The sequence below is a fragment of the Maylandia zebra genome, linkage group LG6 (genome assembly GCF_041146795.1).
Source record: "Maylandia zebra isolate NMK-2024a linkage group LG6, Mzebra_GT3a, whole genome shotgun sequence".
Classification (NCBI taxonomy): domain Eukaryota; kingdom Metazoa; phylum Chordata; class Actinopteri; order Cichliformes; family Cichlidae; genus Maylandia; species Maylandia zebra.
This window is the reverse complement of record NC_135172.1, coordinates 388,443-403,077: the sequence shown is the minus strand read 5'-3', so window position 1 is coordinate 403,077 and position 14,635 is coordinate 388,443. Positions and strand designations below refer to the sequence as shown.

At 41.9% G+C, this 14,635-nt stretch overlaps 1 protein-coding gene across 2 annotated transcripts; it reads right to left on the bottom strand.

Moving 5' to 3' along the window:
* Window positions 1–710: 710 nt before the first annotated feature.
* LOC106674745 (high choriolytic enzyme 1-like) lies at window positions 711–9,497 on the bottom strand. 2 transcript variants are annotated; one of them, XM_014407861.2, is made up of 10 exons: window positions 9,447–9,497; window positions 9,130–9,229; window positions 8,861–8,888; window positions 8,718–8,768; window positions 8,180–8,311; window positions 5,878–5,995; window positions 2,284–2,462; window positions 1,540–1,621; window positions 1,198–1,322; window positions 711–1,104 (listed from the first exon to the last, which is right to left on the bottom strand). In XM_014407861.2, coding segments are annotated over exons 2-10 (771 nt in total). In that variant the 5' UTR covers window positions 9,184–9,229; window positions 9,447–9,497; the 3' UTR covers window positions 711–1,102. The 2 variants fall into 2 exon arrangements, with proteins under 2 accessions (XP_014263347.1, XP_076740604.1); XM_076884489.1 differs by lacking the exon at window positions 9,447–9,497 and having other exon boundaries at window positions 9,130–9,355.
* Between the last annotated feature and the right edge of the window lie 5,138 nt (window positions 9,498–14,635).

The window sequence follows — 14,635 nt, the reverse complement described above, 5'->3', positions numbered from 1 at the left end:
ATTCTCTTTATTTTGGGGTGAGTCGATCTTCTGTTTTTCGACTGCAGTTAGTCCAGAATGCTGCTGCACGCCTTTTAACTGGCACTCATAGATACGAGCATATCACCCCAGTTTTATATTCACTTCATTGGCTGCCCGTGCATTTTAGGATCCATTTTAAGATGCTTTTATTTGTTTTTAAATGTTTGTCCAATGCTGCCCCTGTGTACCTCTCTGAGCTTCTTCATCCATACATACCTTCCCGGTGCCTCAGGTCGGCAGACCAGCTCCTCCTGAGTGTGCCCAGGACTAATCGTAAGCTCAGAGGGGATCGGGCGTTTGCTGTGGCAGCACCAAAATTGTGGAATGAGTTGCCTTTACATGTTAGACAGGCACCTTCCTTATCTGTTTTTAAATCACGTCTTAAAACATATTTATTTACCTTGGCTTTTAGCACAGCAGGACTTGTTGATGTCTCTTAATACGTTTCTTATTAATTATATTACTTTTAATTTTAAGATATTTTATATGTAATTTAAACTGTTTCCTCTCTGTTTTATATTTGTAGCACTTTGGTCAACATAGTTGGATGTAAAGTGCGTTATAAATAAAGATGCTATGCTATGCTATGCTATGCTATATCTACACACTATATCTTGTTGATGCATGTTGGTCATGTATAAGACAACAGTCATGATCATTCCATGAAAGATTTGACTTTTTGTTTTGTTCACATATTTTTTCACTTTACTGTTTTGCCAAACAAAAATCTTTGAGAGATGTCGCAGTCACAAGGTTTGGTTCTATGTCTGCATCATTTACAGTTACAAAGTTAATTATCAAACTGCACAGATTGAGAAATCCATTAATTATAGTTTATAGTCTAACAAAAGGGGAGAAAACCTCAACAGAAAGCAAGATAACACCATCACCCTCTGGTATATAAGCCTGCCGTTTAGCTCATAAAACAAAGACCCAGAACTTCAACTCCCTAAATGTGATATTTGCAGCACATTTTGTTTCTTTTATCATTTTTAAGTATAGTGGATCCAATCCCTTGGTGTAATGCTGGTGTTTGAGCATCTGAAGAATCTGGATGCAAAGTTGAAGGTTCTTGCTGAATTTCTGGTTAGAAAAAAAAAATCAACTCCGATCAGTACTGGCTTTGTACAAAAAGATAGCAAATTTCTTTTTTGTGGGTGTGTCTTAATTACTCACAGCATTCATAAAGCCTGTTTACACGAGCAATGTCATTGGCACTCATTTGGAAAGCATTTCCAAAATTAAGATTAGGATTGGACTTGGCAACAATCGTTGGCTTCCTATTCTTGGAGAAGTGGAATCTAAAAGAACAAACAACAGCACACGAACACACATACGCTGTTATATTAAGAAAACAGAGGAGATAATGGGCCCATAAAGTATTTAACATTAAAAATCCATTCCCCACTGAGTGTGTGCATGTTTTTGTTAGTCTGGATTACATTTTCTTGCAGAAAATGCAAAACATGTAAGGGAATATAAAACCTTACAAAGTCCATATCTCACACAGCAACTCACCTGCCATAGTGCATGACAGAGTTGAAGTCATAGGGAGTCTGCAAATTGTTGGTCTGCACTTTCACAAAGTTGTGCTCTTTTCCTAAACAGAAATTTCCAGAAAATATTACATGTTTTTATATGCTTCCACTTCAAAATCCGTCTTCAGTCTCAGCTCTTTGAAGATGTATAGATCGAAATGCTAGCTAATCTCTTCTGTGGTCATTTGTTTGATAGTCTTGGGACTAAAGAAATACAAACAAAATCTTCTATGCAGTTCTCGCTTGAACTGCAGTGCACTGCTGTCAGACTCCATAATAAAGACTTTAACTGATCAAGCACACACATCCATACATATGCAATAATACTAAGTGCAATAATCCTTTCTGTCATCGTTGTATTTTTACTCAGTTGTATATAGTATTTGTATTTGTATTCTATTTTTATCTTATTGTATATTTATTTTATTTTATTCTACTGTATATAGTATTTTATTTTATTCTATTCTGTACAGTTGTGTACTGTATTTATTCTTATTGTATTCTAATTTTTGCCTCATAACTTTTGCACTGTCCACTTCCTGCTGTGACAAAACAAATTTCCCACGTGTGGGACTAATAAAGGTTATCTTATCTTATCTTATCTTTATGTGCTGAGTTTGGAAAAGCACAGATTACTTGTAATATGTACACTGCTGTGAAACAGGAGGATGTCCCATTGTGTACTAAGTTAACTGTAACCAACGTTTTGGGTAGTTCAGCTGACCTGGGATGATGTTCCCGGTAAGGATCCTCACATGCAGATCTCTGTCAGAGCGGACATGCTCGTGGTGGAAGCCCAGAGCATGAAGAACCTCATGTTGAACCGTCGACTGAAACAAGCAACCATTTCTCTGTAGGGAGATTGGCTGTCCTCCACTCTGACGGCCCAGGTATGAATAACACCTGATATACACAATGACATCACTTAAAAAATAGATGGACTATTCTATAGCCTAGCACTGTGCATCCTCCTCCTTCAGCTAGTCATGCTAAGGCTAAAGTACCAAAAAAAAGCAATGACAGTAATCATGTGACCGACTTTGACACTGTGGCTCTATAGACACTGCTTGAACCACACTTTAGCTTTTGTACTTTAATATCTTAAATAATATTTTAAAATAAAAAACACACATATCCATTATCAACTAAAGTAAATAAACAGATACTGGTCAAATCAACCTCAGAAGATTTTTAAACATCTGTCATCCCTTATTAATCATCTAATAACCCACCAGATTCATCTTCTCGCCTTACAAGGTGCCAGTCTCTACTTTTGGAACTAGTGGACCAAATAGTATGTGAAATAATTAAGAGCAGATGGTCTCAGGAGGGGAAAGCGGTGCTCTACCTGCACTGTGTATAGTGCTGGCGGAGCGCTGCTGACGTCGACTGAGAAAATTGTCAGGCGGTGGAAGGAATACTTCGAGGACCTCCTTAATCCCACTGACACATCTTCAGAGGAGGAAGCAGAGTCTGGGGATGAGGGGAATGACCCGCCAATTTCCGGGGGCGAGGTCACTGAGGCAGTTAAACAACTCCTTGGTGGCAGAGCCCCTGGTGTTGATGAGGTCCGCCCCGAGTTCCTGAAGGCTCTGGACGATGTAGGGCTGTCCTGGTTGACACGCCTCTGCAATGTTGCGTGGAGATCAGGGGCAGTACCCCTGGACTGGCAGACCGGGGTGGTGGTCCCCATCTTTAAGAAGGGGGACCGGAGGGTGTGTTCTAACTACAGGGGGATCACACTCCTCAGCCTCCCTGGGAAAGTCTATGCCAGGGTGCTGGAAAGGAGAGTTCATCCGCTAGTCGAACCTCGGATACAGGAGGAACAATGCGGTTTTCGTCCTGGTCGCAGAACACTGGACCAGCTCTTTATCCTCTCGAGGATACTTGAGGGTGCATGGGAGTTTGCCCAACCAGTCTACATGTGTTTTGTGGACTTGAAGAAGGCATTCGACCGTGTCCCTCGGGGTGTCCTGTGGGAGGTGTTGTTGGAGTATGGGGTGTCTGGCCCATTGCTACGGGCCATTCGATCCCCATACAACCGTTGCAAGAGCTTGGTTCGCATTGCTGGCAATAAGTCAGACTCGTTCCCGGTGGGACATGTCCTTCAATGCACATATTAAACAAATATGTAAGACTGCGTTCTTCCATTTGCGCAACATCTCTAAAGTTAGAAACATCCTGTCTCAGAGTGACGCTGAAAAACTAGTTCATGCATTTATTACTTCCAGGCTGGACGACTGTAATTCATTATTATCAGGATGTCCAAAAAACTCACTGAAAAGCCTTCAGCTAATCCAAAATGCTGCAGCAAGAGTCCTGACAGGGACTAGAAAGAGAGAGCATATTTCTCCTGTTTTGGCTTCCCTTCATTGGCTTCCTGTTAAATCCAGAATTGAATTCAAAATCCTGCTCCTCACATACAAGGTCTTAAATAATCAGGCCCCATCTTATCTTAATGACCTTGTAGTACCATATCACCCTATTAGAGCACTTCGCTCTCACTCTGCAGGCCTACTTGTTGTTCCTAGAGTATTTAAAAGTAGAATGGGAGGCAGAGCCTTCAGTTTTCAGGCCCCTCTTCTGTGGAACCAGCTTCCAGTTTGGATTCAGGAGACAGACACTATCTCTACTTTTAAGATTAGGCTTCAAACTTTTCTTTTTGCTAAAGCATATAGTTAGGGCTGGACCAGATGACCATGAATCCTCCCTCAGTTATGCTGCAATAGACGTAGACTGCCGGGGATTCCCATGATGCATTGAGTTTTTCCTTTCCAGTCACCTTTCTCACTCACTATGTATTAACAGACCTCTCTGCATTGAATCATATCTGTTATTAACCTCTGTCTCTCTTCCACAGCATGTATTTTATCCTGTCTTCCTTCTCTCACCCCAACCGGTCGCAGCAGATGTCCGCCCCTCCCTGAGCCTGGTTCTGCCGGAGGTTTCTTCCTGTTAAAAGGGAGTTTTTCCTTCCCACTGTTGCCAAAGTGCTTGCTCATAGGGGTCATATGATTGTTGGGTTTTTTTCTCTGTATCTATGAAGCGCCTTGAGGCGACTTATGTTGTGATTTGGCGCTATATAAATAAAATTGAATTGAATTGAATTGAATTGAATTGGGTGATGGGCTCCGCCAGGGCTGCCCTTTGTCTCCGGTTCTGTTCATAATTTTTATGGACAGGATTTCTAGGCGCAGCCAAGTGGCGGAGGGCTTTTGCTTTGGTGGCCTCAGAATCTCATCTCTGATTTTTGCAGATGATGTGGTTCTGTTGGCTTCATCGGGTGAGGGCCTCCAGCTCGCACAGGAACGCTTCGCAGCCGAGTGTGAAGCAGCGGGAATGAGGATCAGCACCTCCAAATCTGAGGCCATGGTTCTCAGCCGGAAAAGGGTGGAGTGCCCACTCCGGGTCGGGGATGAGTTCCTGCCCCAAGTGGAGGAGTTCAAGTATCTCGGGGTCTTGTTCGCGAGTGATGGAAGAAGGGAGCCGGAGATCGACAGACGGATTGGGGCTGCAGCTGCAGTAATGCAGACGCTGCACCGGTCCGTCGTGGTGAAGAGGGAGCTGAGTGTAAAAGCGAAGCTCTCAATTTACCGGTCGATCTACGTCCCTACCCTCACCTATGGCCACGAGCTGTGGGTAGTGACCGAAAGAACGAGATCGCGGATACAAGCGGCAGAAATGAGCTTCCTCCGAAGGGTGGCTGGCCTCTCCCTTAGAGATAGGGTGAGAAGTTCGGCCATCCGGGAGGGGCTCAGAGTAGAGCAGCTGCTGCTCCACATCGAAAGGAGCCAGCTGAGGTGGTTCGGGCATCTGACAAGGATGCCCCCTGGGCGCCTCCTGGGTGAGGTGTTCCAGGCATGTCCCACCGGGAGGAGGCCCCGGGGCAGACCCAGGACACGCTGGAGAGATTATATCTCTCGGCTGGCCTGGGAACGCCTTGGTGTTCCCCCGGATAAGCTGGAGGAGGTGGCTGGGGAGAGGGATGTCTGGGCCTCTTTGCTTAGGCTGCTGCCCCGGTGACCCGGCCTCGGATAAAGCGGATGAAGATGGATGGATGAATAAAATGCTCTTTACACTCCTATGCAACAGTATAAATTTCATCTAGTAGCAAACAAAAATAAAACTGGACATTTTACAGTACAAGGTCAATGCAGAATGGTCCTTCAAGAACCTGTTTTGATGACACATACAGAATATTTGTAATGCAATCATTTTCAGAATTGCATTTTTGAAGGGTTTTGAGGGTGTGGGTGTATCCGTCCTGTCCTGCCATATAAATACAAGTACAGTCTAAGTACAGCAAGTGCATTCTCACCCTTGTCCAGAGAAGAAGTGAATGAAATCTGTCTGGCTTGTATGCCAGACAAACCGGATGCAGGTGGGAGCATGGAAGGTGACTAGGGCACTGATGATGATGTTGCGCTCTTGGTTGCCTGCAGATTCAAATATGAGTCTGATGAGGAGCGTCTATGTGTCTGTCTGTCTGTCTGTCTGTCTGTCTGTCTGTCTGTCTATCTATCTATCTATCTATCTATCTATCTATCTATCTATCTATCTATCTATCTATCTATCTGTCTGTCTGTCTGTCTGTCTGTCTGTCTGTCTGTCTATCTATCTATCTATCTATCTATCTATCTACAGTTGTGGTCAAAAGTTTACATACACTTGTAAAGAATAGAATATAATGGCTCTACCGAGTGTCCCGTTATTTCTAAAACTCTGATTTTTTTTCTCTGATAGAGTGATTGGAACAGATACTTCTTTGTCACAAAAAACGTTCATGAAGTTTGGTTCTTTAATGACTTTACTATGAGTTAACAGAAAAAAGTGATCACATTTGCTGGGTCAAAATTATACATACAGCAACATGAATTAGCAATTTTGGTGACTTAGAAAGTTGTCAGTGAACTGAGCTTCATAGCATGGCCTCTTAACTTCTTGTGAGTGATTATGAGTGACTACAGCTGGTGACTTCTCTTAGGCCAGTTAAATAGGGCTCATTGGATAGAAACGCCCACAAACGCTACAATGGGAAAGTCAAAGGAGCTCAGCATGGATCTGAAAAAGCGAATTATTAACTTGAACAAGTCAGGAAAGTCACTTGGGGCCATTTCAAAGCAGCTGCATGTCCCAAGAGCAACAGTGTAAACAATTGTTTGTAAGTATAAAGTGCATGACACTGTTTCGTCACTGCCAAGATCAGGAAGAAAACGCAAGCTATCACCTGCTGCTGAGAAAAAATTGGTCAGGAGGGTGAAGAGTCAACCAAGAATCACCAAAAAGCAGATCTGCCAAGAATTTGAAGCTGCTGAAACACAGGTGTCATTGTCTACAGTCAAACGTGTTTTGCATCTCAATGGACTGAGAGGCTGCCGTGCAAGAAGGAAGCCCTTGCTCCAAAAGCGGCACCTTAAGGCTCGACTGAAGTTTGCTGCTGATCACATGGACAAAGATAAGACCTTCTGGAGGAAAATTCTGTGGTCAGACGAAACAAAAATCGAGCTTTTTGGCCACAATGCCCAGCAATATGTTTGGAGGAGAAAAGGTGAGGCCTTCAACCCCAAGAACACCATGCCTACAATCAAGCATGGTGGTGGGAGTATTATGCTGTGGGGCTGTTTTGCTGCCAATGGAACTGGTGCTTTACAGAGAGTAAATGGGACAATGAAGAAGGAGGATTACCTTCACATTCTTCAACATAAACTAAAATCATCAGCACGAAGGTTGGGTCTTGGGCACAGTTGGGTGTTCCAACAGGACAATGACCCCAAACAGACATCAAAAGTGGTAAAGGAATGGCTAAGTCAGGCTAGAATAAAGGTTTTAGAATGGCCTTCCAAAAGTCCTGACTTAAACCCCATTGAAAACATGTGGACAATGCTGAAGAAACAAGTCCATGTCAGAAAGCTATCAAATTTAACTGAACTGCACCAATTCTGTCAAGAGGAGTGGTCAAAGATTCAACCAGAAGCTTGCCAGAAGCTTGTAGATGGCTACCAAAAGCGCCTAATTGAAGTGAAAATGGCTAAAGGACATGTAACCAAATATTAGCACTGCTGTATGTATATTTTTGACCCAGCAGATGTGATCACTTTTTTCTGTTAACCCATAATAAAGTCATAAAAGAACCAAACTTCATGAATGTTTTTTGTGACAAAGAAGTATCTGTTCCAATCACTCTATCAGAGAAAAATCAGAGTTTTAGAAATAACAGGACACTCGGTAGAGCCATTATATTCTATTCTTTACAAGTGTATGTAAACCTTTGACCACAACTGTATCTATCTATCTGTCTGTCTGTCTGTCTGTCTGTCTGTCTGTGTGTCTTGAAATAGAAAAATTGAGAAAGTGACATTAAATGAAAACATAATTTGAAAATTGTGTGCATCTGTGTATGATATCAATTCAGCATACTTATACAAATATGACTTTTCAGTTTAAATGCTTTTTAGTTAATCCGACAATAAAACAGCATAGTTAACAAAGCAGTATTTTTGGAAACCACTTGAAATATATATTATATATATTTATATAATAATGGGTTTTATTTAACTATTTTTATTCATCTCTCCTTTTCACAAAGTCTGTGTTTAATGGTTAAAGTTTGTACTGCTTACTGTATTCAGTGCCAATGGAGACAGGTACATAGACAAAGGGTCCAGTTTTAGGCCACTTGCAGCCAATGGCTGTGCATGGAACAGCATTCCTGGTAGCAGTGGGCACAATGTCACCATGAACCAACACTTTTGCTGCAGAACAACAAACAGAGAGTGGTTAAATGCTCGATACTTAGGCTGCCATTTGCTCAGTTATATCAAAACAAAGAGGTAAATGCTTACAGCATTTACTTTATTTATCGCACAATTACAATGTTTGATAATAACACAAATAAAACAGCTGACTAAGACAAGCCAGTAAATGACCAAAAGGTTGATTGATCATTGTGTCTGTTGGGAGTCTATTGTATGTTAACATGTCAGTTCTCAGGGATCTTTCATTTTCATCCAGAATTTATATGTTAACTCATTCACTGCCAGCCATTGGCAGTGAATGAGTTAAACCCATTGACTCATTCACTGCAATTGACGGCTATAGACGTCAATGGCAGTGAATGAGTTAACAAAAAAGAGTTTTATTTTGTAAATCTTCACTTACTTGAGTTAGCATTGACTTTTTCAATGATCGCTGGGGCACCCAGAGACTCATCTGTGGATACAAGAGGAAACCAGCAGATTAACTTTGAGCTCTTATATTAAAAACACCTCAATATGCTGGAAGTATTTCATCACTGAACGCACCAGTTATATTTCTAATGACAGCAGCCCTCTGCAATAAAAAACAAGACATTTCCAACTTACTCTTAATCACATTTGAAATCACACTGACAAATGTTATTGTTGGCAAACAAAAACTATTATGTGAAAATACTTCAACTGCGTCACGCTTAAACGCTCATAACAAGCAGCCATGTCTGTTAAGCAGACACGGTTAGAATTACATGACTTTCACAGAACAGCCGGCAGTGTTGAACAACATTTAATGCCTTTGCTGGAAGAGTCAAGCTTACCAGACAAACCGCTGTCATTGACAGGCAGACGGAGAAGAAAAAGGCTGGAGTCATGATGTTGGTCCTCTGCAGTTAACCTACACTCACAATCTGAACAGCACTGTTTAAAAAAGAACTTCAATGAATGTAACTGCTGGAATAGAAATGCAAATAAGTGGGATACGGGCAGCCCAACAGCTGATTCTGTTCATCTGGATGTTAACTTTTCTCCCAATGAAAATGCTGAGCAGACAACATCCACATAAAGGGAATCAGATATCTGGGATTTCCCTACGTAGAGGATTCAGCATGCAAGGAGATGATATGAGGAGGCTTACCTGTTGTACCAGGTGTTTGCTGGATGCAGCAGGTGTTCGGCTGCTCCATCTTTATAGATAGCTCACACAGGGTGTGGCTGAGGTTTAGGGGCGGTCTTTTTAGTTATCAATCCATTAGTTTCTTATTGCTGATGCCAAAACACTAAAGCAGCAACAAATTTCCAGGAAGGAAACTGTTTCAGTCAGCCTCAAACATTTTTTGAGGCTGACTGAAACATTCAGAGCATTAAATAATTGCAATTAAAAGTTGCAAAGTACAAAGAAATTCTGATGGAAATAAAATTTCAATCAGACTGGAATGAAATTCTTTTAACAACATAATTACCTTTGGGCAAAATAGTCAATAAAAACAACATTTTATTTCCTCACATGTACTCAATTTGCACCTTTGCCTCAGTTTGTAAAACATATCATTGTTAGCTTAGAAAATAAAGTTCTTCCTTCTGAAATTCAGTCAAGTATCACATAAAATGCAAACACTGAATATGTGATCTGAATGAACAAAGATATGAAGTAAGGCGCTAGAGAAGGAAAACCAAACCAAACAATTCATCAGACCTTCTGGGATAAATGTGCTATAAATTAATTAATAATCATTTTAAAATCCTGTAACATTAGACAAATGGCAAACTATGCGTGATTTGTTGTGGGTTGCTGCGATGTCTTATATAATATTTAGAGTTTAATATTTTGTGTTGATCGAGGTATGAAAAATAGCTTTTTGGCTATTTTTAATCCTTTGGCTCCTGAGTAAGGAGAACTGTCTCTATCAAATCTCAGTAAGCAAGACACACATGAAAGAAGATTATATGAATAGATGAGAAATTTCAAGTGACAAAAGACTCAGTGCTATGTGAGACAAAGGGCTGGGATGGAAACCAGGAAACAGGTTTTTAAGATTAGTTTTTCTAAATAAAGCACCCTTGCGTGCAACCTGATCAAACCACAAGCTGTGCTTAAAATGTTTACATAAAAGATAAGATATAAATCAGTAAATGGAGAAACAGAGTTTAAATGTTCATTTTATTTCTTAAAAAACTATTTATTTAGTTATCTGTTCATTACAATTGATCCACTTTTTTCTTGGAATTCTTATTTTTACTTATACATAGAAAACAGTTGCAGGTGGATGATTCAGAAAATGAGGAAGTAAAGCTGTCAACAACAAAAGTAGGCTCACGTGTAAGAAGAAGAAAAAAAAACAGCTCTAAGCTGGCTCACCAGAGAATACAAATAACAATGGACAGCATATTTCAGTAAGGAGGTCTATTTTTGAATTCCTGATAGTCCCTGGGAATAGAAGCAAAGGCACGTGTTACCGTACCTGCTAGTCTGGTTCATGAACAGAAAGTTTCAGTTTGTGAAGTGTGATCTAAATAGGAGTGTTTACTGGAAGCTTTTGGCAGCACCACAGTCACACTGGCGTTGAGATAGGGACGTGCTATGCGATGTGCTATGAGGCCAGAGTGATACCCAATTCAACACTGTGCAGCAAATCACGAGCTTGTGATATCCCAATATGTAGAGCTGGTACACTTTACAAGTGTCAAAAACCTTTCCTTTCTTTCTTATTCTCGCCTCTGTCAGTGCGCCCCAGGGCAGCTGTGGCTACAATGTAGCTGCCAACACCAGTGTGTGAATGTGTGAATGACTGAATGTAGTGTGAAGCGCTTTGGGGTCCTTAGGGACTAGAAAAGCGCTATACAAATGCAGGCCATTTACCATTTACCATTCTTTTTCTTAGAAAGTGGAGTTCCAAAGATCACTCTTAAACTCAGAGACGGAGAAAAATAAATGCTAAAGATTTGAAAATCAAAACCATATGCAAAAGTCCAATTCGATCAGATTAGAAATACAAATTAACAAACTAATAGTGATTTAAGCTACATTAGCTAATGTTTTTGACGCTATTGGAAGAAAAAAAAATAAGCAGACACTTTATAAGTCACAGCAATGTAGACACGTTATGGCAACAGTTTGAACTTTTGACATATTTCATGAATTGTGTTTTAAATCTGTGTCACTGATTTGTGTCATGAAATTATGCCTCCATCTTTCTGTTGCAGCAAGAAAAGTCTTATTTACGCCAATAGTGGCAAACCACGCAACTGAAGCAGCAACACCTCTGTGTGAGCGCACTGTCACATCATAGTATTGTGGGACGCCACTTGGTGTTCGCTCGCTCTGTGGTAGAGTATCATTTCCTGTTCCTGCTCAAACACAGTGGTATTTCTGAGTAGCTTATCTGCTTAGCAATTTAATTAAAACTTTAAAATCCATACTTTTTTCATAGTATAATATTCACGTGCTTGATCAGAAGCACAATCTCTGTGTACTCACGACCTAATTTATAGCCAAAGTATTCACTCACTGTATCTGTACTGTTTTGCTGATGTAACCCACATAAAAACAAAAAGAACTGCATCTATAACTAAATCGGAATCTTAAATTCCAACCGGAGCGTGTCCATGAAGGCATCGTGACGCGTCATGACGCACGCCACGCCGCGAGGCTGCACGTGCCTGTTGTGACCAATCCTATTCGCGAGGCACTATTATATGCCTTCCGGGTTGTCGCCTCGAAACGACGCGGGGGAGAGGTGTTAACGGATGGAAGCAACAGTATTTTGATACCGCCGCGGGTAGATGCGTGGGGCTCGTATGTGACATCGCACGTAGTGAATGTGCAGGCTAGTGGTGCCCTGGAGAGACCACAGCGACACCACTACTTTGGATGGCGAGCTAGGCCCAACGAGCCAAAACCCCAGCTACAACTTCCTGCGGTCTGGTAGGAGGCTGCTGCGGCCTACACTCTCCCCTCTTGGTTTTCAGTCCCCTAAATCTCACTTCCGAGATTTCAGTCTTGGAATCTTAGTGCTGATCATCATACTTCCAATTTCAACCTGTCTAGACTGTCATACGCGTTGGACTTATATCAATCATGAAATAAACTTTATGGACATTGTTTGCCAGAGGTTGGACGAGGTTGCTGCACCACAAGCTTGAATTATGTTTTATCTTTTTCCTGTCTGCAGAATTTGTAAATATTGGTATTTGGTAATTGCACTTTATTTTCACTATAAATAATAACTGTAATCACAATATCTGTGGTTGTATGTTTATTGTACTTCACTCACCTCCTAGAGCCGAATCTGATATCTTCTGAATTAGCCCAACTACTCATAACCAACTTAAATTATTTTAGCTTATGTACTTGCGAGCCAGCCAGGAGGTTGTGTCAAGTATAATATTGTTGTGTACATTCAGTTTCACTATCTCACCATATTACTATGAACATGGACTTGTTGGAGTCATTAGGTGTTAAAATACCAAACGCGGTATTGGTCAGTGGCGTCCCCGCATATGAGGTTGAGGAGGTTGAAGATTTTCTTCTCCAGTATGGTGCTATTGAATGCTCCGTGCCAATAAACTCACCCGGTTCCGAGTTTAATCATATGCTCGTCGTTGAGTTTAAAACGGGGTCTGCTTTTGATTTATTGGGTCCGATTCTGCCGTATACATTTAAGCCCTTAAATAATGAATATCATATAAGAAGCTTGTCTAAAATCTATGCGGCTACTGTCGGGTGCACAAAGACTAAGACTTATTTAGCTGACTTAAAACAAGTAGCAAAACTGTCTGGTCAGGATTTTGCTGAAGTTCTCCAAGAACTAATGACCCAAATAAATGGAGCTGTTTCAGAACTGCGCCCAGGAAAACCAGAAGGGCTCAAGCAGGAATGCACTGCCGCATCTGAACACAAAACGGCTGCCACTCTGGATCAACAAACCCACAACATGGCTATTCCTGTCACTTCTTCAGCTGCCCTACATCCTACAACAACAGAAGGACATTCTATCAGTATGTCTGCAGCTGAGTTGAATCCACCTGAAGTACAGAGGTATGTTGTGGAGCATATAGTAAAGAGCGAAGATGTAAACACACGTTCATCCCATAGGCTGCGCGTGTTTTCTGGGAGACTGCCACACCCACAGCATGAGGTGGACTATGATACATGGCGCTCTGGAGTGGATCTCATCTTAAAGGATCCAGCCATTTCAGAACTGCGAAGATCCAGACACATCCTTGATAGTCTTTTACCACCTGCAGCGGACATAATCAAGCACCTTAACCCTGACCTACCAGCAGAGACTTATATTCAACATCTTGATTCTGCTTATGGAATTGTACAGGACGGGGAAGAACTTTATGCGAAGTTCATGGACACGCTGCAGAACTCGGGTGAGAAACCATCCGGCTACCTACAGCGACTTCAGGTGGCCCTGAGTTTAGCTGTTAAGCGGGGAGGGGTCAAGCAGGGTGAAGTGAACAGGCACCTGCTCAGCCAATTCTGTAGGGGATGTTGGGATAGTAACCTTATCTCTGAGCTCCAGCTGAAGCAGAGAAAATCCAACCCACCTTCTTTTGCAGAACTGTTACTCCTATTAAGAACTGAAGAAGACAGAGAAGCTAGCAAAACTCTGAGGATGAAGCAACATCTGGGAACACCAAGACACAGAGTTGCAGCTCAAGCTCAGTTCGCAGTAGAAGAAGAAAGGGGGGTCTGTGCTGCGTTGTCCACTCTCACCCAGCAGATGGCGGAGATACAAAAGCAACTTGCCGCCTTAACTGCTTCCCAGTCTCATCAGTCCTGTACTCCTGTTCCAAAGCAGCACCAGAAGCAAAGAGCGGATACACAGGGAACTATATCACCTAACCCCAAGCCTGGTTTCTGTTTCAGGTGTGGGGAAGATGGACACATTAGACCACAGTGTGAGAACAGACCCAATCCCGCATTGGTCAATGCAAAACGCAAACAGTTCAGTGAAAGGAAACCAAAATGGCAGAAGCGGAATTCATCAACTGGACATTTAAACTAGATACAGTTCCCGTAATGGGACGTACAGGAACTGTGCAGGACCCACATTGTCCCGCAAAGGAGGAAAGGAACAAGGAGGAAATTGTTCACTGTGTAGACCTACACACTTGTCCGAAGGCAACCACAATGCTACCTCATGGGTTGGTTGGGTCAAGATGCACAACAGAGGTGACCCTAGCAGGCCATCCACAGAAATGCCTGCTTGATACAGGATCACAGGTTACTACAATACCTGTATCCTTTTACAACAATCATCTTCATGAACAACAAATTCAACCACTCCATGACCTTCTCCAGGTGGAAGGTGCTGC

Coding starts and splice junctions, on each gene's coding strand:
- LOC106674745 (XM_014407861.2), bottom strand. CDS start 9,183: ATGACTCCAGCCTTTTTCTTCTCCGTCTGCCTGTCAATGACAGCGGTT. Junction 8,769..8,860: donor TGTCATTAGAAATATAACTG/GTGCGTTCAGTG, acceptor TTGTATCCACAG/ATGAGTCTCTGGGTGCCCCA. Junction 1,323..1,539: donor TCTGTCATGCACTATGGCAG/GTGAGTTGCTGT, acceptor TTGTTCTTTTAG/ATTCCACTTCTCCAAGAATA.